At 47.9% G+C, this 24506-nt stretch overlaps 2 protein-coding genes across 2 annotated transcripts; both read left to right on the top strand.

The window, feature by feature from the left end:
- Positions 1 to 18196: 18196 nt before the first annotated feature.
- Positions 18197 to 19566, top strand: LOC109787543 (probable serine acetyltransferase 5). The gene has a single exon (XM_020346087.4). It carries the CDS (start codon positions 18354 to 18356, stop codon positions 19299 to 19301), a length of 948 nt encoding a protein of 315 aa, XP_020201676.1. The 5' UTR covers positions 18197 to 18353; the 3' UTR covers positions 19302 to 19566.
- A 101-nt stretch (positions 19567 to 19667) lies between these two features.
- LOC109787528 (putative disease resistance protein RGA3) lies at positions 19668 to 24052 on the top strand. Its single transcript, XM_073500751.1, has one exon. It carries the CDS (start codon positions 20445 to 20447, stop codon positions 21753 to 21755), a length of 1311 nt encoding a protein of 436 aa, XP_073356852.1. The 5' UTR covers positions 19668 to 20444; the 3' UTR covers positions 21756 to 24052.
- The last annotated feature ends 454 nt before the right edge of the window (positions 24053 to 24506 follow it).

Raw genomic sequence — 24506 nt, 5'->3', positions numbered from 1 at the left:
TATGCTATGCAATGATGATCTAATGTATAACATTCCAAATTGAAAATTTGGGATGTTACAAACCTACCCCCTTAAGAGGAATCTCGCCCTCGAGATTCGGGTTGGCTAGAAAATAGGTGAGAGTGGTCCTTCCGTAGATCTTCCTCTCGTTCCCAGGTGGCTTCGTCCTCGGTATGGTGACTCCACTGAACTTTGCAAAACTTGATAACCTTGCTGCGGGTGACTCGGCTGGCATACTCCACAATCTTAACTGGTTTCTCCTCATAGGTCAAGTCACTATCCAACTGAATCGCTTCCAATGGCACCGTATCTCTCAGTGGTATATCAGCCATATCTGCGTGGCACTTCTTCAACTGGGAAACATGAAATACATCATGAACTCCTGACAATCCTTCAGGCAATTCCAGCTTGTAGGCAACTTCTCCCATATGCTCCAAAACTTTGTATGGTCCTACAAAACGTGGCACTAACTTTCCCTTAACTCCAAAGCGCTTCACTCCTCGAAGTGGTGATACTCGTAGGTAAACTCTATCTCCGACTTCGTAAACTGTCTCCTTGCGTTTAGAATCCGCATAACTCTTCTGCCTCGACTGGGCTACCTTGAGCCTATCGCGAATCAACTTCACTTTCTGTTCGGACTCTTTAATCAAATCTGGTCCAAACAACTGGCGGTCTCCAACTTCGTCCTATAACAATGGTGTTCTACACCTCCTTCCGTATAAAGCTTCGAAAGGGGCCATCTTCAAACTGGTTTGATAACTGTTGTTGTAAGAGAATTCTGCATACGGCAAATTGTCGTCCCAACTAGATCCATAATCTAGCGCACAAGCTCTCAGCATATCTTCCAAAATCTGATTGACTCTCTCGGTCTGTCCGTTTGTCTGTGGGTGAAAGGTTGTACTGAACTCTAGCCTGGTACCCAAAGTTTCATGTAACTGATTCCAAAACTTTGAAGTAAACTGGGTTCCTCTATCTGATACAATGGTCCTCGGAACTCCATGCAGACATACGATCTTAGTCATGTATATCTTTGCCAACTTAGCACTGGTGTAAGTGGTCTTTACTGGGATGAAATGAGCTACCTTCGTCAAACGATTGACTACAACCCATATCAAGTCATAGCCTGAACGAGTCCTGAGCAATCCCGTGATAAAATCCATGCCTAGTTTATCCCACTTCCATTCGGGTATCGGCAATGGCTGTAGCAATCCTGCTGGCTTCTAATGCTCTGCCTTCACTCTCTGACATACATCACAAACTGCTACATACTCCGCAATATCCTTCTTCATTCCGGTCCACCAGAAAGTATCCTTCAAATCCAAATACATCTTGGTATTTCCTGGGTGAATCGAATAAGGCGAATCATGGGCCTCTTGCAAGATCAACTTCCTGATCTCCGGATCATTGGGCACATAAACGCGGTCCTCAAACCATAAGGTATCGTGCTCATCCTCACGAAATCCCTTGGCTTTTCCTTTACTCATCCTTTTCCTTATTTCTGCAATCTCCTTGTCTGTCTTCTGAGCTTCCCTGATCTTTTCCATCAAGGTAGACTGAATCTCCAACGCTGCTACATAGCCTCTTGGAACTATTTCCAAACGTAGTTCGCGAAGATCCTCGGCTAACTTCTTGGGTAATTCTCCGATCATGAATGTGTTGACATGACTTTTGCGGCTCAACGCATCAGCTACTACGTTAGCCTTCCCTGGGTGATAATGCAATCTCATATCATAATCCTTAATGAGCTCCAACCATCTCCTTTGCCTGAGATTCAACTCCTTCTACGTGAAAATGTACTTCAAACTCTTGTGATCCGTGTACACCTCACAGTGATTTCCGATGAGAAAATGTCTCCACGTCTTCAACGCATGTACTACGGCTGCTAACTCCAGATCATGCATGGCATAATTCTTCTCATGGGGTTTAAGTTGTCGTGAAGCATATGAAACAACTCTTCCCTCCTGCATTAGCACTGCTCCAAGACCTCGACGTGAAGCGTCGCAATATACTTCATAATCCTTGCGCTGATCTGGCAGAATCAACACTGGTGATGTAACCAAACGTTTCTTCAACTCTTGGAAACTAGCTTCACATTCCCCAGTCCAATTGAATTTGGTGTCCTTCTTTAACAGCTCTGTCATGGGCTTAGCTATCCTCGAGAAATTCTCAATGAACCTCCGGTAGTATCCTGCAAGTCCAAGAAAACTCCGGATCTCTCCAACTGATGTGGGTGATTCCCAGTTTGTCACAGTGTCGACTTTGGCGGGGTCTACTGCTATTCCTTCTCCGGATATAACATGTCCGAGGAATCCAACTTCCTTCAACCAAAACTCACATTTGCTGAACTTGGCATATAACTGATGTTCTCTGAGCTTCTCAAGTACCAAACGCAAATGTTCCTTATGCTCCTTTTCATTCTTGGAGTAAACCAAAATGTCATCAATGAACACTACGATGAACTTATCCAGAAACTCCATAAACACTTTGTTCATCAGGTTCATGAAATAGGCAGGTGCGTTAATCAGACCAAATGACATAACGGTATACTCGTACAGCCCATACATGGTGGTAAAAGTCGTCTTAGGTATATCCTGCTCTCGAATCTTCAACTGATGGTATCCTGATCGTAGATCGATCTTGGAAAATACGTTAGCTCCTTGTAATCGGTCAAACTGATCATTGATCATCGGCAGTGGGTACTTATTTTTGATGGTCACTTCATTCAATCCACGATAATCAACAACCATCCTCAACGATCCATCTTTCTTCTCCACTAGAAGTACGGGTGATCCCCAAGGTGAAGAACTTGGGCGAATATAGCCTTTATCCAGTAACTCCTTAATCTGCTTCTTAATCTCCTCCAAATCTTTTGCGGGCATTCTGTACGGTCTCTTAGATATTGGCCCTGTGCCTGGCAAAAGCTCAATCAAAAACTCAATGTCTCTATCCGGTGGCATGCCTGGCAACTCTTCTGGAAATACATCCGGGTAATCCTTCACCACTGGTACTTCCTCCTGTACAACTCCTGATAAGGAATTCACCTGAGTCCTCTTTGGCATATGCCGGGATACATACTTAATCCTTCTTCCTTCTGGGGTGGTAAGCAAAATCGACTTACTGGCGCACTCAATGTTCCCTCCATACTTCGATAACCAATCCATGCCTAATATCACATCCAATCCTTGCGATTCCAGTACTATTAGCTCCGAGGGAAACACGTAGTTACCAATCCTTAATGGTAACCGATCACACCATAAACTAGCCATATACTCTGCTCCTGGCGAGGTTACTAACATGGGTGACCTAAGGGCTTGGGTTGGCAGTTTATACTTATCCACAAATCCCCTTGATATGTATGAATGCGATGCACCAGTATCAAAAAGAACGAGTGCAGTAAATGACTTAACCAAAAACTTACCTATTACTGCATCTGGCTGAGCTTCAACCTCCTCCACGCTAACGTGGTTCACATGTCCTTTGTTGAAAGGGTTCGGCTTCTTCCCAGAGATTCCATTGCCATTTCCATTCTGGGCTTCAGGACAGTCATTGGCATAATGTCCAGTCTTCTGACACTTAAAGCAAGTGACTTGGCTCAGGTCTCTCTTAGCTGGGGTTGAAGGGTTGGTACGGTTCTGGCCGTTGCTTCCTCCATTCCCATTACCATTCTTGGGGCCATTATGGTTGTGCGAACCTCCTCCATGGGTATGCTGAAATGGTCCTCCCGATTTCGAGGTAAAACGTGGCTTCTGCTGAGCTCCAGAATTGTACTTCCCTTGTCCATACTTCCTTTTACGGTTTTCAATCTGCTGCTGCTTCCCTTCAATCATGAGAGCTCTATCTACCAACTCCTGGTAGTTGTTGAAGTTTGCTACCATCAACTGCATGCTCAGCTCATCATTCAGTCCTTCCAGAAACTTCTCCTCCTTGGCTGCATCTGTAGCAACGTCATCTGGAGCATAACGTGCTAACTTACTAAAGTCCTCCACATACTGGCCTACGGTGCGTCCTCCTTGGCGTAGGTTGCGAAACTCATGCTTCTTCATAGCCATAGCTCCTGCTGAGACATGGGCAGTACGGAAAGCTTGCTGAAACTGGTCCCATGTGACAGTGTCAATAGGGTGTGTGGCTGTGTAATTCTCCCACCATGATGCTGCGGGTCCATCAAGCTGATGTGCGGCAAAATGCACTCTCTCCACATCTGTGCATCCTGCAGTGGTCAACTCCCTTCCAACTTTGCGGAGCCAATCATCTGCAACAATCGGCTCGGTGCTGCTGGAAAACACCGGCGGATTTAGCCTCAAGAAACGGGCTAAGTGATCAACAGGTGGTGGTGGTGGGTTGTTGTTTTTGTTTTTGTTGCCTTGGCTCTGTACTAACACTTGCATCAGGGCATTCTGCTGCCGAATCAACTGAGTGATCTCCGGTGGGAAAACAAATCCGGTGTCGCGTCTCGGAGGCATCTGATAGGTTTAGAAAAGATGAGAATTTAGAATAGAATGAGGTCTAGAGAGAAAACACTACCCATATGCTCATGAGACAAACACAATCAATATCACTCAATCAATTCAAACAAGGCATACAATCGATCTAACTATCGTTACAAAGTGCTCGGACTATACTATATACATGGGGGAATACTACTACTGATTATGGTGGTCTACTAGAAATTTTGATCGGTCGAAGACTCCATGATATCTGCTCCAGCTTCATCAACAAAATCATCTTCATTGGGGTCTGAGTCGGTGTCGTCGATGATGATGTAGTTATCCGGGCAAGTGCAATCATCATCTCCTCCTGGTGCTGGGTCTCCCATGAATACTTCGATCTTCTTTATCAGGTCGTCATTCTTCTCCACCAGTGCGACGATTTCCTCCATATAATCTTCGCCTGTAGACTTGAGCTCTTCCTCCAACTCCGTGATCTTGGTCAATGCCTTCTTCAGATCTATCATGTCTGCGCACATCTGGTTCTCCTGGCGACGAATGTGTTGTTTTTGCTCCTGGATGAAAGCTGCAATTGATCCATCCTTCTTGGTGCTGATCATCTCCCATTGCTCATCTCGGCGTCCACAAATCTGATAAGTAGTATCCTTAAGCTCCCTGTGGTAGACTTCTCCAATGCGTCCCATAGTGATGTGGGCTGCCATGCTCTTCCCTAAACTCCAGGTTGGTGCATCAAAGGAAAACTCTATAGGCTCAGTGACTGGCGTAAACGTCCTTCCTGGAACTTGAACTTGAATCTTCCAGCGCTCCTCTTCTGGTAGTGTGGCGTTGTAGGTCCCGGTGAAGCTTGGTATTCCGATGTTCAGGTACTTAGTGACTTCCTTCAAGTGTCGTCCAAAAGGTGTATCTTCATCCGGTTGCATGAACTTGTTCCTTGCATCCGCCATTCCTAAAAGAGTAGAAAGTGGAGAGGAGTCAGAAATGAGAAGAGAGTAGTGTTCTAGGGTTTAAGCTTAGTGGTCGTGTCCTACAGTCAACGTGTGCTCTGATACCATCTTTGTAGCGACCAGACCTCAAACAGTCTGATCTACCGTGCACCAGTGTCATCCCTGGATCAGTAATGCTGACACACACAGTACCTGGAGGATTTATAACAGAGTAGCAATCACACACTTATTACAACGAGTATCTCAAGAGAGAAATAAATATGACAAATATGGCTTAAGGCCATCTAAAACGATAACAGCAGAAGACTTGGAAGATAAGTGAGTCCATCAACTCCAATGGCATCACTGAGTATAAGACCACAACCTAAGGCACCTTACTCGTCGTCTGAAAAGTCTGCAACATGAAACGTTGCAGCCCGAAAACGGGTCAGCACATGGAATATGCTGGCAAAATAACACATAGAGAGTAATGAACAGAATAATGCTATACTACATGCATATATGGCTGGTGTTAAGCTCTATGGTTACAGTTTTGCAAAAAGCCAATTTTTCCCTACTGCAAAGGAATAAATTTTATTTAACTATCATGGTGGTTGTTAAACATTGAGATGGTTGACAGCATCTCAATCCCAATTAAGTATCATCATTAACCCAACAAAATTAATTAAAGTAACATGATGAGATTCACATGATAATCCAAGTACTAGATACTCAAGATGTCCATAACCGGGGACATGGCTAACCATGATTAGTTTATACACTCTGCAGAGGTATGTGCACTTTTCCCCACAAGACTCGATCTCCTCCGTTGGGATTCTCGCACTTCATGGTGTTTGAGAAACGGATGACCGAGACACAATCTTTCAGAAGCGTTAACTCTCTACTCCGGGTAGACAGTACCACCTACATCCCCTTCTGCTAGTCTACCTCTTCAAGAGCTCACACAACCTATTCAACTATGCTAGAGCCCATAATAGCTTGCGGCTGCACACGGAAGTTTCTAGCATGAATAATCTCATGATCCCTTTGAGCCTGGGTGGCGGTCCAAAGAAAAACAGGCAATCCTGGAATACCCAGGTACCTCAATCCACCCAGATGTGTGTTCAAGTTGCCACCTTAAGTTGAACCATTAATTAACAATCTCACATCTGTCATGAATACTCTCAAACCCAATCCACGTCTACGAGCATAGCATAGCAACATGAGCAAACGTAGAAGTAACTCCCAAGGGTTTGATAATAAACAGGGCAATAGGTACTACCTCATCTACTTCCCAATACCCACAATTTAATTAGATCCTAATCATGCAATGTTTGAGGATTGGTCTAATGCAATAAAACTGGGTAGTAAAAGAGGTATGATCAAAGTGTTACTTGCCTTGCTGATGATCCGTGAAAGTTAGAGATTCGAAGTAGCAAGCGGCGCACTCCGGCTACTCTATCGATAACAAACAAGCATACAATAAGCACTCAACTAATGCACAGGTAAAACTAAAGTAAAAGATCTAACCAGAAAGTTCAACTTAAGAACTCTGGTTTGCAAAAAGAATCAAATCGAACGAAGCAACGAAAGTCAAACGGCAAAAGAAACAGGCTTTGTTTACTAATCTGGATCTAAGTCAAATTTTACAGTAGAAAAACTTGTTTGAGTTGGTTAAACGGAAAGAGAATTTCGAAACAAAACTCTAGGCGCTTGAATCGCCTGATTCCGATAAACGAGCGAAAAGTTAAACTAAAACGAAAAACAGATCGGAAATCGCGATCTGGAATAATCGCGAATAATCCGACGAAAAAGAAAACTGACGAACAGTTAATCGAACGGACGTTCGTTAACAGCAACTAAACGGTGAACACGTTCGTTAAAACGAACGGACCGGCGAACGTTCACTAACTAACTAAACCAAAGAAAAAAAATAAACCTAGGGTTTCTAAAAAAATAAATAAACCGAAACGGTTTTAAAAAAACCGGACTCGGCGGCGGCGGCTTCGGTTACCTCCGGCGAGGTTACTCCGGCGGGCGGGACGGGCTCCGGCGGGGCTTCGGGGTGCGGCGGGGTGCGGGGAGGCGGCGGGTGGCGACGGGAGGCGGCGAGTGGCGACGGGAGGCGACGAGGGGCGACGTTCGGCGTCTCTAGCGTCGGCGGCTTCGGGCTCCGGCGTCGGGCGGCTCCGGCGGGCTTCGGTCGGGGTGGGACGGGGTGAGGGAGGCGGCGGGGTGCGGGGTATATATAGGTGGGGCGGCTGCCGTGGGGGAGGGGGCAAGGCGGCGGGAGGCGGCGTCGATCGGGACTCGGGCGGCGGCGCGGACGTCTCTAGCTCGAAGACGACGGGGAGCTGGGTTGGGCCGCTCGGCTGGGCTTCGGCCCAGTCGGCGCTCGCGGGATTTTTTTTTAATAATAATTCCGCCGAACCTAAAAAAAATCCTAGAAAAATAAATAAAATCTAAAAATGCCAAAATAAATTTTCACCGTCTAATTAAAATAATTAGAACGAGATGAACATTTTCTTAGCCCAAAATGCAGTTTTGAAAACGTGAAATTTTTCTAATGCAAATAAAATTGCAAATAAAATCCGAATAAAATCAAATATTTGATTTTAATATTTTTCCTCCAATATTTCAATTATTTCGGAGAAGTCATATTTTCTCCTCTCATTTTTTTAATATGAAATATTTTCCGGAGAGAAAAATAATTAAAACCAAAATCCTCGTTTCATTATTTGATAAAAAAATCAAATATGAAAACCGGGAAAATCCCCAACTCTCTCCTAGGGTCCTTGAGTTGCTTAGGATTTCGAGGATTTGCCAAAATGCAATAAAATATGCTATGCAATGATGATCTAATGTATAACATTCCAAATTGAAAATTTGGGATGTTACAGGTCCACCATAGACAGGTGGAGGTTCCACATGGGCAAAGATGCCGGTGCCATTTTTACCACTAGAAGGAGTTTTCTCGCTAGTAGCTTCCCCTTTGTCGGAGGTAGCATCCGTCACCTTGTTGGCGGGATCACCCACTTTCAACGGTGCGGTGGAAAGTTTAAGCCCTTCTAAGTATTTATTAAACACGATTTCGACCTCGGTAGTCATGGAGGTTTTCAATGTGTCCAACGCCACATTTAATTCCTCACCAGAGACCGCGGTTCCCCCATCTCCCGTAGACGAGACCGGATTCACACCGGAGTGCTCCTCCACACCATCTACGACGTCAACCATACTCTTCGGACGGTAAAGTCCTTAATAAAGAGACGAGGCTCTGATACCAATTGAAAGGATCGATATAGTTGACTAGAGGGGGGGTGAATAGGCAACTAACAATTTTTAGCTTTTCTTTACCAATTTAAACTTTGCATCAAAGTAGGTTGTCTAGATATGCAACTAAGTGAGCAACCTATATGATGCAATGACAACACGCACACAAGCAAGCAAGGGATTTAACACAAGTAAGCTTGCGAAAGTAAAGGGACGAGATAACCAAGAGTGGAGCCGGTGAAAACGAGGATGTGTTACCGAAGTTCCTTCCTTTTGAGGGGAAGTACGTCTCCGTTCGAGCGGTGTGGAGGCACAATGCTCCCCAAGAAGCCACTAGGGCCACCGTATTCTCCTCACGCCCTCAGACAATGCGAGATGCCGTGATTCCACTATTGGTGCCCTTGAAGGCGGCGACCGGACCTTTACAAACAAGGTTGGGGCAATCTCCACAACTTAATTGGAGGCTCCCAACGACACCACAAAGCTTCACCACAATGGACTATGGCTCCGCGATGACCTCAACCGTCTAGGGTGCTCAAACACCCAAGAGTAACAAGATCCGCTAGGGATAAGTGGGGGGAATCAAATTTCTCTTAGTGGAAGTGTAGATCGGGGCCTTCTCAACCAATCCCGAGCAAATCAACAAATTTGATTGGCTAGGGAGAGAGATCGGGCGAAAATGAAGCTTGGAGCAACAATGGAGCTTTTGGGGGAAGAGGTAGGTCAACTTTGGGGAAGAAGACCTCCTTATATAGTGGGGGGAACAATCCAACCGTTACCCCCACAACAGCCCCGCAGAGGGCGGTACTACCGTAGGAGGCAGCGGTACTACCGCTGATCACAGCGGTACTACCGCTCCCCCGGGCGGTACTACCATGGAGTCTGGAGGGCAGGAGAGTTACAGACCCGAGCGGTACTACCGCGGTGGTTGGGCGGTACTACCGCTCGTGAGCGGTACTGCTGCCCTACTGCCGCTGTGAAGTACCGCACTATCCGACACGAAAAATGACCCCTCGAGTCGACGCGGTAGGGGCCTGGTACCGTAGCGGTACTACTGCTGAGGACCCACCGGCGGTACTACCACTCCGGAGCGGTACTGCCGCCTGTGACCCCTAAGCGGTACTACCGCTGGGTACCGCGGTACTACCGCTGGGACCAGACTCAGCCCAAAGAGAGAGGAAAGATATCTCCAATGAAGCGGAAAGGCTCAGAGGGTGTAAAGAGGATGTGCACGTGTTGATTCCACCCTAGCCTTACCAAAGCGGACCCCCTCTTGATAGTACGGTGACTCCTACGAAACTAATCCACCAAAAGAAGCGAAAGAGCTACACCGTCTTGAATGACACTCCGAGGGGAAAGAAATCGTCTCGTGCCAAATGATGAATCTCTGAAATGCTCAAAGCACACGATTAGTCCGCAAACTTGTTGTCATCAATCACCAAAACTACATCTAGAGAGATATGCCTTAACACCAGTCATGGAAGCTAGCATGCATTTTATTGAGTTTTTCATGTATGTTCGTGACATTGGGATCTATCCCTGCCTCGTTCCATGCATTCATCACTTTTTCATCAAATTTCTTTTCCCTCAGCCACCGAGCTTCGAATCTTTTGGCATGAATATTGTTCGTTCCACTCGGTGGTTGTACATAGTACTCAGTATCCACAAGGAGCGGTCTGTGGTCTGAGTGATTGAACTCCATATTCTGTAGTGCCGCGTGGAGGAAACGGGCAGACCACAAATCATTCACAAGCCCTCTATCAAGACGTTCCCTGATCCGACCTCGACGCCATGTATATGGATCACCGAGGTACCCAAGATCATGCAGCTCACAGTCCTCAACAACTTCATGGAATGCTTGCATGTATTGGAGGCGGGCACGGATTGCCTCCTTCTTTCTCATGAAGGTACATGATTTCATTAAGGTCACCCACCAGGAGCCATGGTAGGTTATGAGCTTGGTGTAGTCGTCGCATACGAGACCACGTCAAGTGTTTGTTCTCCCATCTAAAATCTCCATACATCCCAGTCAAACGCCAAACAGAATTATTATTATCCTCAATCGTTACATCAATGAACATAGGATCAAGAGCTAATCTATGAACATTGACACTATTATTCCAAAAAAGAACTAAACCTCCACTTCTACCATTAATCGGACAAACTAGTTTTTGGTCCATCTTCAATCTCTTTCGAAGACACTATGCCGGATAGCTATCAAGGTGCGTCTTCGAGAAAAACATCACCTCGGGGTTGCATCTTCGCTGGACATCCAGCAAAGCACGTACTGCCGGGGCATTCCCGAGACCCCGACAGTTCCAAGCCAGTATTTTCATTGCGTCCGGTCATCCCCCTCACGGGAGGACGCCGATATCTCATTATTTTGCTGACCTTTCAGGTTTTCCACTGCACCCCCATCTACTGCTTTGAATTTCTTTTTATTAGCATTTTTCTGAGGTGTGTTAGCACTTAGCAGCCACTGATGTAATCCCTGGCAGAATATCACCCTCTAGTTGACCCACCATAGCAGCGACCTTTGAAGATTTAGTCGCTCCAGGAACTAATGCTAGTGCATTAACTGGTTCCGGCGCTGACTGTAGGGTATCAGCCGCCGTGCGTTTTCCCAACATGTTATTATTTCTAGCCTCCATGCTATTCATACCATTCTGCACATCTTGATCTGTCTCCATCTCTGTATCATCCGGATTGAAGAGTGCATTGTGTCGCCAGCTTTGTGTTGCTCCCCTTCCGGCAAACACAGAAGGAGGAGCCCCACGTCCGCGGCCAGGACCAAAAGCAGGGTCCCCCCGTCCAGCCTCACCTCTTCCACGTCCAGGATTTCTACCAGCCCCGCGGCCTCTACCTCTGCCTCTGCCTCCATCAGCAAGCAGAAAATCGCCCCATTCAAGTTTGGTTAAATCATGTTCTCCTGTACCGCATTCCTGATACCAATGCCCCATCAGTCCGCAGTTGCCACAAAACTCTGGTATTTTTTCATACTGGACTTGATAGAATTCAGTCTGTTCATTCTTTGTTATTCCAACAAACCTGATTAGTTTCTTCAGAACATTGAGCTCCACTTTTACTCTGACAAATTCACCCACAAAACCAGCCAAGGTAAAAGATTGATCTTTCTTTATTGAGAAGAGAAAGATGGAAACGGAAGCAGGGCGTGGAAAAAACATTAGACGGCTGGGCTTACTTTGTTTCAGATCAGGGCTAGATATTTTTTAGATCAGGCTTAGATGAGACGATTGGGCTTCCTTTTTTTCAGAATAATTTGCTAATGAGACGATTGGGCTTCGTTGTGCAGTATAAATAAGGCTGGAATCCATTTCTTTTGCATTTTTTGCATGGTAGTTATGATGGCCCAAAGGATGCATGTCTCACGGCTGCATGTAGACGCATTGCTTGGTGGAGAATTGATGACGTGGCTAGATGCTGATGTGGACACCTGTTGTTACCGTAGCCTCACTGTGCCTCTCACCGGAGCTCTCACTCTCTCTCGCTCAGGACTAGAGGAAAGGAGGAAGAAGAACGAGGCGCACACAGCAGATATATCCGGCGCCCGAACGCGCGCCCGGCTGCACGAACAGCCACTTTTTCACTCAAGCCACAAACTCAAGCACTTGCTACAACACGCAGGGAACGGGGTTTATACACGCGCACGCACCAACGCCCGCGTCCGCTCCCGCTGCAGCCCCGCTGCCCACTTGCCCACACCCCGCGCTCCACGGCCTCCCGCGCCCGCCGTGCACATACGCCTAACGGGACGCGACCGGGTCCAGCGCCCTGCGCGGCCACACCCCGACGCATTCGTCTAACTAACACACACACACGGCCACAGACCCGGCGCGCCCTGGCTCGCACCCGACGCGTCCTGCGGTGGCTTATGCCCAACACTCACCCCCCTAAGCCACGAACTACAGCAGGTGAGTCCATCGTCGTCGATGTCGCCATGGACGTCGCACCGCACCGCTGCGGCCTCCGCCGTGCCGTCGACGTCGTTGTAGCCGCCGCCGCCCTGACGTCGCTGCCACGCCTGCCACCGTGCCCTTCGCGTGCACTGCACACGTCCCTGCGCTCCTGGCCCGCGCTCCCGCCGCGCACGTACGCGGTCTGCGCAACCAGGTCCAGCGCCTCGACGCGGTCCACTCCCGCGGTCCCGACGCGCCCGACGCGTCCGGTGCGCACCCATAACACGCACCGGTCGCGCCCGGCTCGCCGCCGCGCTTATTGCCCTGCATCGCTGCGCCCTCAACCGCAGCGCAGCGCCTCCACGGTCGTCGCGCCCGGCTCGCCGCCGCGCTTATTGCCCTGCATCGCTGCGCCCTCAACCGCAGCGCAGCGCCTCCACGGTCGTCGCGCCGAGCCGCCGCGGCCTCTGCGACACCACGCAGGTCCTCCACGACCTCCTCGTCTCCGCGACCGCCGCTGCTCGCCGCGCGCACGGCATCACGCCACACCGCTGTGGACTCGCCGCGCGTTGCCGACGCCACACGCTCGCCGCGCGCTCGGCATCACGCCACACCGCCGTGGACTCGCCGCGCGTTGCCGAGACCTTCATGTCCGGAGCGCGCCGCGCGCGCCGCGGACGCCGCCGCGCGCCACGGCCGCCCCCCGAACCAGTGGCTCTAATACCAAATGTTGTTACCGTAGCCTCACTGTGCCTCTCACCGGAGCTCTCACTCTCTCTCGCTCAGGACTAGAGGAAAGGAGGAAGAAGAACGAGGCGCACACAGCAGATATATCCGGCGCACGAACGCGCGCCCGGCTGCACGAACAGCCACTTTTTCACTCAAGCCACAAACTCAAGCACTTGCTACAACACGCAGGGAACGGGGTTTATACACGCGCACGCACCAACGCCCGCGTCCGCTCCCGCTGCAGCCCCGCTGCCCACTTGCCCACACCCCGCGCTCCACGGCCTCCCGCGCCCGCCGCGCACATATGCCTAACGGGACGCGACCGGGTCCAGCGCCCTGCGCGGCCACACCCCGACGCATTCGTCTAACTAACACACACACACGGCCACGGACCCGGCGCGCCTTGGCTCGCACCCGACGCGTCCTGCGGTGGCTTATGCCCAACAACACCTTGCATGTTTAGAGAAATAAGGTAGTGGGGATGAACTATTTAGATATTCTGTTCATTCTTTGTTATTCCAACAAACCTGATTAGTTTCTTCAGAACATTGAGCTCCACTTTTACTCTGACAAATTCACCCACAAAACCAGCCAAGGTAAAAGATTGATCTTTCTTTATTGAGAAGAGAAAGATGGAAACGGAAGCAGGGCGTGGAAAAAACATTAGACGGTTGGGCTTACTTTGTTTCAGATCAGGGCTAGATATTTTTTAGATCAGGCTTAAATGAGACAATTGGGCTTCCTTTTTTTCAGAATAATTTGCTAATGAGACGATTGGGCTTCGTTGTGCAGTATAAATAAGGCTGGAATCCATTTCTTTTGCATTTTTTGCATGGCAGTTATGATGGCCCAAAGGATGCATGTCTCACGGCTGCATGTAGACGCATTGCTTGGTGGAGAATTGATGACGTGGCTAGATGCTGATGTGGACACCTTACATGTTTAGAGAAATAAGGTAGTGGGGATGAACTATTTAGATATTCTGTTCATTCTTTGTTATTCCAACAAACCTGATTAGTTTCTTCGGAACATTGAGCTCCACTTTTACTCTGACAAATTCACCCACAAAACCAGCCAAGGTAAAAGATTGATCTTTCTTTATTGAGAAGAGAAAGATGGAAACGGAAGCAGGGCGTGGAAAAAACATTAGACGGTTGGGCTTACTTTGTTTCAGATCAGGGCTAGATATTTTTTAGATCAGGCTTAGATGAGACGATTGGGCTTCCTTTTTTTTCAGAATAATTTGCTAATGAGACGATTGGGCTTCGTTGTGCAGTATAAATAAGTCTGGAATCCATTTCTTTTGCATTTTTTGCATGGCAGTTATGATGGCCCAAAGGATGCATGTCTCACGGATGCATGTAGACGCATTGCTTGGTGGAGAACTGATGACGTGGCTAGATGTTGATGTGGATACCTTGCATGTTTAGAGAAATAAGGTAGTGGGGATGAACTATTTAGATATTATAAATTATAGATGAAAACGTGTGCATAATTTCCTGTCAAACGGCGCCACCGGGTGGCGCCCCAACCACTAGTCTGATAGCAATTTGTCACGCCAGGAAGACACCCAAGGAGAGAAAGGGAGGCCACAACCTTGTCGTTGCCACAAAAAAGACTAGGGGACTTTACCCCAATACCCAAGGCTAGGCCTTCCGCCGTCGAAGTCGTTGCATGCCGCAACACCACCACCACATAGATCGTGAAGAAGACCATTACCAGTATTGGGGGTTGGGTTACCTGTCAGGGATCACACCTCAGATTTGATTAATGTAGATTGTTCTTTCAATGATAGTCAATATTGTTGAAAATTAGCATGCACTTGTGGACTAAAATTGCAGCGAAAACAAAGTAATCTTAGCACCACTGATGTACTAACTCGAAGGATCGTTGCTCAGTCACGGAAGCCAAAACTTAGGACGAAATGGAGTGAGTTCTACCAGACAAAGCTTGCGAGGAAACTTAAGTTCTTGATGACCCACAAGTATAGGGGATCTATCGTAGTCCTTTCGATAAGTAAGAGTGTCGAACCCAACGAGGAGCACAAGGAAATGACAAGCGGTTTTCAGCAAGGTATTTTCTGCAAGCACTGAAATTATCGGTAACAGATAGTTTTGTGATAAGATAATTCATAACGGGTAACAAGTAATAAGTGTAAAAAAGGTGCAGCAAGGTGGCCCAATCCTTTTTATAGCAAAGGGCAAGCCTGGACAAACTCTTATATAAAGCAAAGCGCTCCCGAGGACACATGGGAATTATTGTCAAGTCAGTTTTCATCATGCTCATATGATTCACGTTCGTTACTTTGATAATTTGATATGTGGGTGGAACGGTGCTTGGGTGCTGTCCTTACTTGGACAAGCCTCCCGCTTATGATTAACCCCTCTCGCAAGCATCCACAACTACGAAAGGAGAATTAAGATAAAATCTAACCATAGCATGAAATATGTGGATCCAAGTCAGCCCCTTTGAGTGTTGTATATACATCTCACGAGTGAAGCCGCCGAATTAGGGGGGCGAGACGTACCTGAGGCTGCGGTGGCGGGTCCGGGAGGCGAGGGCGAGGTGGCGGCGGGAGCGGCCGTCAGGCGGAGAAGGGGCGGGGCAGCGCGGGGACAGGAGGGCGGTCGCCTCGACGCCCGCCGTCGCGGAGCACGCCATGGGGAGTGGGGAGAGGCGGGGCGAGTGGTGGGGTGGGGGGAGCTTGAAGGCTGGAAAGCGGCGGGGAGTGGAATGGGGCTGAAGAGTGGTGGTGGACTGGTGGCGGTGGCAGTGGCGGTGACCGGGGGACAGCGCGTGGCGTGTCTCGTGCTCCGTGCGCGGGCAAGGCGGAGGCGGAGGAGGGCCGAGCGAATGAATTGGGCTATCTGGCCGCCTGGGCCCCGCCGCGCGGCCGGCCGTGGCACGGTGCCATTCGTCGGGCAGACGGCCAGCGGAGGTGTGTGTGAAGGGAACGGACGGTGGAGCTTGATTTGTTTGTCAGGTACAGGGTGCGCCCGTGCCGGCTCGATAGGAGAGAGACCGGTGAGCACGGCTGCAACAGAAAAGTCGGTACCCTATAAAGAAAAAACAGAAAACTTGGTACAGGGTGCCACCAGCAGTATTAGGGGTAGATTGTAGTCAATTGATTTGGATTGTAATTAGAGCATCTCCCGTATATGATCTATAAATAATAACTGATTTTTTACATCAGAAATGCCCCAAAACGGTGCTCCAACAGATGATGCAGATTAAAAAATGACTACAAAGTCTCTTATTATTAAGAACTACAAGAAAATTTGTTAGAAGCATCTTCTTCGTGGTATCAACCTTTGCAAAAAAAAAAACTAACAAGACTTTTGAAGATACCATAATCAGACTGAAGCTCCAAATAAGGACTTCACCATAACGTCAAAGAAGGATTCCGAAGTCACAACAAGTATATGAACAAAGCAACCAAAAAAGTGCTAACACAGATTCATCAGATCCAGAAAAACAAAATCTGCAAGGACATAAGCCTAAAGACATGCAGGGTTGGACACATGAAATCTGTGGACATATAAATTACTTTCTGGGTTCACGACAACGCCCGATGATACACTGCCACAACAGAAGAAGAATCAGAATACCTTCATTCTCGACGAAACTGCACCCTTTGTCAAGACATTGCCGAGGAAGATTATAAAATTAACGCTCATAGAAATTCTCCATACTCAAAGAGAGATTGAGGGTTCCTTTCACCTTACAGCACGGCGGCCGAAGGCGAGAAGAGCAAAGTCTCCAGCGGCTGCCCTTGGAACCCTATTCCTCGCCACGAATTGTTCGTTTTCTCTCTTATACATATGTCTTTTTAATACAACACCAATCGCATATGATAATAAACACGCATATACACTCACCTCTTACGTTCTACCCCTATGAGCACTTTTGAAGTACTCCCACCAGCTCCGGCGGCAATGCCGGGATTTTTTTAGAAACATCTTCTTCATAGTATCAATCTTTGCAACAAGAAATAATAACACGACTACAGTGAAGATGCCAGAATCATATCGAAGCGGCAACATCTGCACAAACTTGACTACATATATATTTAGAAACCCTCTTAAATTGTCCATCTAAAAGGATGGGAAGCCATAAATGTTGAATGCACTTAGGCTTGGGACGATCTCTAGAAGAAACCAAAAGATGTTCACCAAAACGCCAAAGAAAGGGATTATACCAACAAAGGCAAAAAGAAAAAAAAAAAGGCTAACACAGACTCATCGGATCCATGGGAACGAATCTGCAAGGACATAAACCTGAAACCTGCAAGGTCGGACACACCAAATCTTAAAAAACACAAGCTCCCTGGTTTCATGACAACGCCCGATGAGACACCGCCAACGCGGTTGAAGAATCAGAATCCCTTTAGGGCTCCTTTGATTCAAAGGAATTCCATACGATTTTTGAAGGATTAGAATCCTTAGTATATTTTTCCTACATTGGTCGCTTGATTCATATGATTGAATCCTATAGGAATTTTTTATATGGAATCATGTGTACTGGATTTCATTGGAAATCTAGCACCCACTCCAACCTCTGTTTTCACTTTCTTTGTTTTTTGACATCAAACACTTTGTTAATCCTATGAGATTTAAATGGGCATGCCACTCTTTTTTTTTTGAAGCTAATGGGCATGCCACTCCAATCCGTTATTTTTCCTATCCTGTGTTTTTAAGAATCCTACGAATCAAAGAATCAAAGAATCAAAGAGAGGCTTATTCTCATCGCATCCTTTGTGAAAACGTCGCCGGAGAAGATCGTACAAATCACGCTGACAGCACGGCGGCTGGAGGCAAATGGAACCAGAAAAAGTCTCCGACGGCTGCACTCCGAATCCCATCTCCTCGTCGCCAAAGGTTCTATTCTACTCCACCTGACCAGACCCGTTCCTATTTTTTCGGGGCCCCACTCGCCCGTCTCGTGCGCTCCGTTGGGCCTCGGCCTTTTCTGCCCCCGCAATCTGATCCGCAGGCGGCCCGCAACCCTCACCCACCCACTCGCCCACCAGCAATCCATCCATCCATCCCTCGCAGCTCCGGCCGGCGGCGATGCCGGCGGGCCAGCAGCCGCAGGCGCGCGAGCCCGACGGCGGCCCCCAGCACCCGCACCCGCCGCCCCCCACGCCCGCGCTCCCGTCCGAGGTGGTGCCGGCCTACCCGCCGCCGGAGTCGGAGGACGACGAGTCCTGGGTGTGGACGCAGATCAAGGCGGAGGCCCGGCGCGACGCGGACGCCGAGCCGGCGCTCGCCTCCTTCCTCTACGCCACGGTGCTCTCCCACCCCTCCCTGCCCCGCTCCCTCTCCTTCCACCTCGCCAACAAGCTCTGCTCCTCCACCCTCCTCTCCACGCTCCTCTACGACCTCTTCCTCGCCTCCCTCACCGCGCACCCCTCCCTCCGCGCCGCCGTCGTCGCCGACCTCCTCGCCGCGCGCGCCCGCGACCCCGCCTGCGTCGGATTCTCCCACTGCCTCCTCAACTACAAGGGCTTCCTCGCCATCCAGGCGCACCGCGTCGCGCACGTGCTCTGGGCGCAGAACCGCCGCCCCCTCGCGCTCGCCCTCCAGTCCCGCGTCGCCGATGTCTTCGCCGTCGACATCCACCCCGCCGCCGTCGTCGGCAAGGCCATCCTCCTCGACCACGCCACCGGCGTCGTCATCGGCGAGACCGCCGTCGTCGGCGACAACGTCTCCATCCTCCACCACGTCACCCTGGGCGGGACCGGCAAGGCGGTCGGCGACCGCCACCCCAAGATTGGGGACGGTGTGCTCATAGGCGCCGGCGCTACCATCCTCGGCAACGTCATGATTGGAGCCGGGGCCAAGATTGGGGCTGGCTCCGTGGTGCTGATAGATGTGCCGGCGAGGAGCACGGCGGTGGGCAACCCTGCCAGGCTGATTGGAGGGAGGAAGGGCGATTCCGACAAGGACGAGGACATGCCCGGAGAGTCCATGGATCACACCTCCTTCATAAGGCAGTGGTCCGACTACACCATCTGAGAGAGCCATTGTCCAAGGTCTATTACTCATCCTCTGTATCAGTAACCGTGTTGTGCTACCAAATACATAGTGATTTTGTTTTGGTATTGTTGGCTTGTGGATGAACATCAACTGTAGTCTAGTGTGTATGACCAATTGTTTCTTCAGCTGAGCAACCATGCTCGGATACTGATAGCAGATGATTGATGAATGAATGATTTTGTAATCCATGGTGGATTTGGTTGTACTTTAATCGTTTTCCGGATTAATCATGCTTTTCTGAGAACATAGGTCATGGATTGATCAAGCTTCAAGGGCATATTAGATCACATGATTATAGTGTGTGAACCGATGATGATGCCACATACTAAATTCCAGACATGTTTTCAGATCCCACTTTCGTCATTTTTCTCTACATCAAATCAAATGAACTGTATTAGAGCTCTTAGGTAATAATCCATTCTTAAGTTCTGGAACGGGGTGATAAATGCCGGTCTAGTATCTGTTTTTCTGAACCTTTATAATTTGCCAGTGTCACTTGACAAAGTTTATGAAAGCATTTCCCCAAAAATTTAAGTAAAAAGTATCTTGTTCTAGCATTATGAATCTGGTTGAAGTTCATGCTCATTTATTCTGTATGTTTATTTATTTATTCATCTCTTTGTAGTTGTAGGACATATGGCTGTGTGATTTCACAATCACTGAGCTCCCACATGCTGTATATATATATCCACCATTTTGATATCTACTGAATAAAAAAAATACTTTTCTTCTGTCAAAACAATGTCGCCTTCGTTGAATGGGTCAATGAAGACTAGGAGACAAAAACACTTATTTTCTGAAATTTATAGCACAATTGCCTTCTGAAGCTTCCGCCTGACTGTTCCAAGTCATCGAGTCAACAAATTCGAAAGTCTTTCGAGCTAAGAGCACCATACATACAGTGACGTGCTGGGAGGGGTTCCTGTTCATTCTCACTTCACAATGGAGGCAGTCATTTCTGCGGTTCTTGGTGATCTTGTCGGCAGAGCTATATCCTTCGTGATCAAGAAGCGCCGTGAGCAGACAACTGCTGAGGAGGATCTGCAGAGGCTGCGCCAGCTGCTTCTGAGGATAAGTGCTGTTGTCGAGGAGGCTGAGGGGCGGTGTGTCACAAACTGAGGGATGATAGATCAGGCTAGCACGATGAGACAGCAAATGTTCAGAGGGTACTACCTTCTCGATGCCTTCAGGTGCAGAGAGAGGAAGACCAATGATGAGGAGGCGAGTCGCTTCTTGTTTGCTCAATCCGATTTCAATCCAGCTAAGCGTTTTCGCCTTCTTTCTAGCAACACTCAGATTGAGAGCACGGTAATTGGTAGAGAAAGCAGTCAGAAGTTGAAACAGGTTGTTATTGGCCTAGAAAACATGGTTGCTGATATGAAAGAGTTTGCTATGTTTCTGATGAGCTACCCTCGCATGTACCGCCAACCCTATGGCGCATATTTATTTGTGGACAAGTATATGTTTGGCCGCCAAATGGAGAGGGAACAATCCATTAGCGTTTTGCTACAAGCTGAGCCTCCAGGGAATGGAAATGTGGGTGTTCTTACAATTGTCGGTCCTGCACGTGTTGGAAAGAGCACTCTTGTGGACCATGTTTGCAACGATGAGCGTGTACGGAATCACTTCTCCTTGATCTTGCTCTACACTGGAAACAACCTTCAAGATGAAACGATGACAACTTTTAGAGATCATTGCGTGATCAAGCATCAAAATATTTCCTTGGATGAAGAGAAGTCGTTGGTAGTCATTGAGCTCTTAGGGGACGTGGACAAAGGAGTATGGAAGAAGCTGCTGCACTCTTCTGAACGATGCATGCCACATGGGAGCAAGATCATAATCACTAGCCGATCAGAGAAGGTGGCCAGTCTTGGAACAACGGAAGCCGTCAGGCTAAATTATTTGTCTAAAGAAGCTTACTGGTATTTCTTCAGGATGCTCGTGTTTGGTAGCACGGATCCGGAGGAGCAACCAAAGCTAACATCCATAGCCATGGAGATAGCCCTAGAGATGCGTGAATCTTTCATATACGCATATGTTGTTGCTGCCTTACTGAGAGAAAATTTTAGCGCTCGGTTCTGGTGCAGGGTTCTCAGACATCTTAGGGAGCACAGGCAGAAGAATATCTTGTTATTAGGTGAATATCCTGCTGAGGAAGATCAGCCTCGTTATATTTGCAGCTTGGCCAAACGGTGGCGAGGTTCTGAGTATGTTAACTTCCTTCTGCGATGTAGTGACTACCAAAATGGGCCTGCTTCTCACAGTGGGATTCCGAGGATAAAAGTGATGGATCTTCTATCCGGCACCTGGAGCGCTATACCACGGGGAAAATTTGAGGTATTGTCCTGGAGGTCTCTCATACCACCGTACTACAGCTACACAACTGTCTGCGAGTTTGTCCGGCACGAGAAGTACCACAGCATAGACGAATAAGGGAAGCACTCTTTGGCACCGTGGTGACATTGCTTCGAGTTACTGGTGGGTTATCTTCTTGTCTACAAACCAAGGCTCACCAGATTGGTAGATGAGACTGCTTGCTGGTCTAAAAGTTGATCTGGTTCTTGAGTCTTCACTCGATCCTTTATGGAGTATTGTAACTGATACCCAGTACATAGGGCTCCTTAAATACTGATTGTGCACGTAGGAGCAAAAGGGAATATCCCGTAATAACTTGTGTACTCTTCATCTGAATAAACAAGCCCATGACTAAGTAGCTGATATTTCTTCTGACTCTCTTTTCACTTACTGTATAAGGTTGACATATCTTGCTAGTACTAACATCTAGCGTTGTTTCCAACCACTCGAGAAGCCTGATTCGGTTACACGAACGACGGCACCACTCAGAGAGGGCGACGAAGGACAAGTAACCTGGGCGTCCTCAACATCGGCACAGATCCTCAGAAGCAGCTGGTGCAACCTCTGCAGATCCTGCCGTGAAGTTTGGCACTTTTCAGCCATGATGCTGGTTAACGGTGTCTTGTCAAAGAAGACATCACGCACACGAGTCTGCGGAGTTCAGGTTAGGCAACCTGCATGCCTTGCTACAAAGATCAGTACCACAAGTGAAAAGCAACACAGATAGCTGGAGCTAACAAGATGAAACAACAGCTGAAAGAACAGACTGAACGAACACAACCACTGCCATTGTGCAGGTTTTGAAAAGAACAGAAGAAAAAAGTGATTTCACTGTTGATCCCAACAGGGGAAACTTGCAGCTTCAAGTTTCCACCACACTGACCTTTATTTAATCAGAAACATTACTTTTCTTCTGTCATAACAGTGTCACCTTCGTTGGCTGGGTCAGATGCCTATTCTCTGAATATTTTGCACAATTGCTTTCTGAAGCTTGCTACTGACTGTTAAAAGTCACCAAGTCAGCAACTTCCTAACTCCATCGAGCTCAGAGTACCATCTAGCTAGGCAGTTTTGGAACAACCGAAGCCATCAAGCGAAATTGTTTGTCTAAAGAAGCTTACCGGTATTTCTTCAAGATGCTCGTGTTTGGAAGCACTGACCCGGAGGAGCACCCAAGGTTAACCTCCATAGCCATGGAGCTGGCCCTCGAGATGGATGGATCTTTCAGCTCCGTATATCTTGTTGCTACCTTACTGAGGGAAAATCTCAGTGCCTGGTTCTGGTGCAGGGTTCTCAGAACCAATAGGAAGTACATGCAGAAGAATGCATTATCGCTCGGTGAATATTATGATGTGGTAAGTCTCAGTATGCTTTGCGCATTTCTGAAACACAGCGAGTTTCTGAGGATCTTAAGCTATTTCTTGTACATCATAGTTACCAAAATGGGCCTGCTGCTCAGGGCGAAGTTCCGAGGATAATAGTGGCAGATGTTCTATTCAGGAGATGGAGCACTGTGCCGCGGGGTAAATTTGAGGTCTTGTGCTGGAGGTCTCTCATACCACCATACTATAACTACATATATGCTTGCGAGTTTGTGCAGCACAAGAACACCACACCGTAGTTCTGTTCTTGACTTCTTGTATACTCGATCTATTATGTTTGACCTACCAGATTGGTATGTATTAGACTTCCTTGCTTGCTGTTATAAATGTTGGTGTTTCATTTATGTGATCTGGTTCTAGACTGATCGGTCATCATGTAGAGATGTGTCTGTAATCACCTGTATACTCTTCATCTCAGTAACCAAAGCCTTGGAATAAAATCTAGTTGATATTTCTGCGGACTTTATTTTCACTTTTGGGCCAAGCTGATATATTTTGCTGGTACCTTGTTTCCAGTGAACGGCCGCACTGCTCAGTGCTTGTGCTGGATAACAATTGAAAGAACACGCTGAGAAGGAACAACCGCTTCTTGATTGTGCAGGTATTAGAAATGACGGAGGAAGAAAAAAACATGATCTGGCTATTGATTCAAATGGTGCAAACATGCAGCGTCAAGTTTCCACCATGTTAACCTCTAAATCAATAACAGGTACTTTTCTTCTTCTGTCAGAGCAACATCGCCTTTGTTGAATGGGTCAATAAGAAGGCCTATTTTCTGGAAGCTACAGCATAATTGCTTTCTGAAGCTTTAGCTGACCATTCAAAGTCATGGAGTCAGCAACTTGCTAACTCCTTCAAGTTATGGTGAGAGGCTGGGATGGGTTCCTGTTTGCTTGCAGTTTACGATGGAGACACTAATTTCTGCAGTTCTTGGTGATACTGTCAGCAGAACCATATTCTACTGGTTGAGAAGTGTTAGACCTTTCAGCCTGAGCATTTCATAGTTGTGGATGACACTAGGAGAGTTGGGGCAATTTTCGTTGGTTTATTTCTCATACTTATAGGCTGCTAGCCAGCCAAGCATATGCTAAGATGCTAGTCTAAGATGCTATCCTAACTGCCAGTCCTTGATGGTCAGGGATTCTATCCTAACTGCCACAAGGACCATGTGCTGCAGCCAAAGGACCATGTGCTGCAGCCCCACAAAGACCTTAGTACATAGACTTATCCATCATTCTCCCCACGTCGTTTTGTGGGAGGGTTGAATCATCCCGATCCTGGAGCAGAGTTCGAGGAACTTGATCCTCCCAAGAGGCTTGGTGAGCAGGTCTGCGAGCTGGTCCGTGGTGTTGATGTAGCTCGCCTCGATGCTCCCTTCTTCCACACAGCTGCGGATGAAGTGGTACCTCAGTCGGATGTGCTTGCTCCGTTTGTGGAAAACGGGGTT

This window comes from Aegilops tauschii, chromosome 1 (genome assembly GCF_002575655.3).
Source record: "Aegilops tauschii subsp. strangulata cultivar AL8/78 chromosome 1, Aet v6.0, whole genome shotgun sequence".
Lineage (NCBI taxonomy): Eukaryota > Viridiplantae > Streptophyta > Magnoliopsida > Poales > Poaceae > Aegilops > Aegilops tauschii.
Note: the sequence above shows the minus strand (reverse complement) of the source record. Positions and strands in the feature narration are given on the sequence as shown.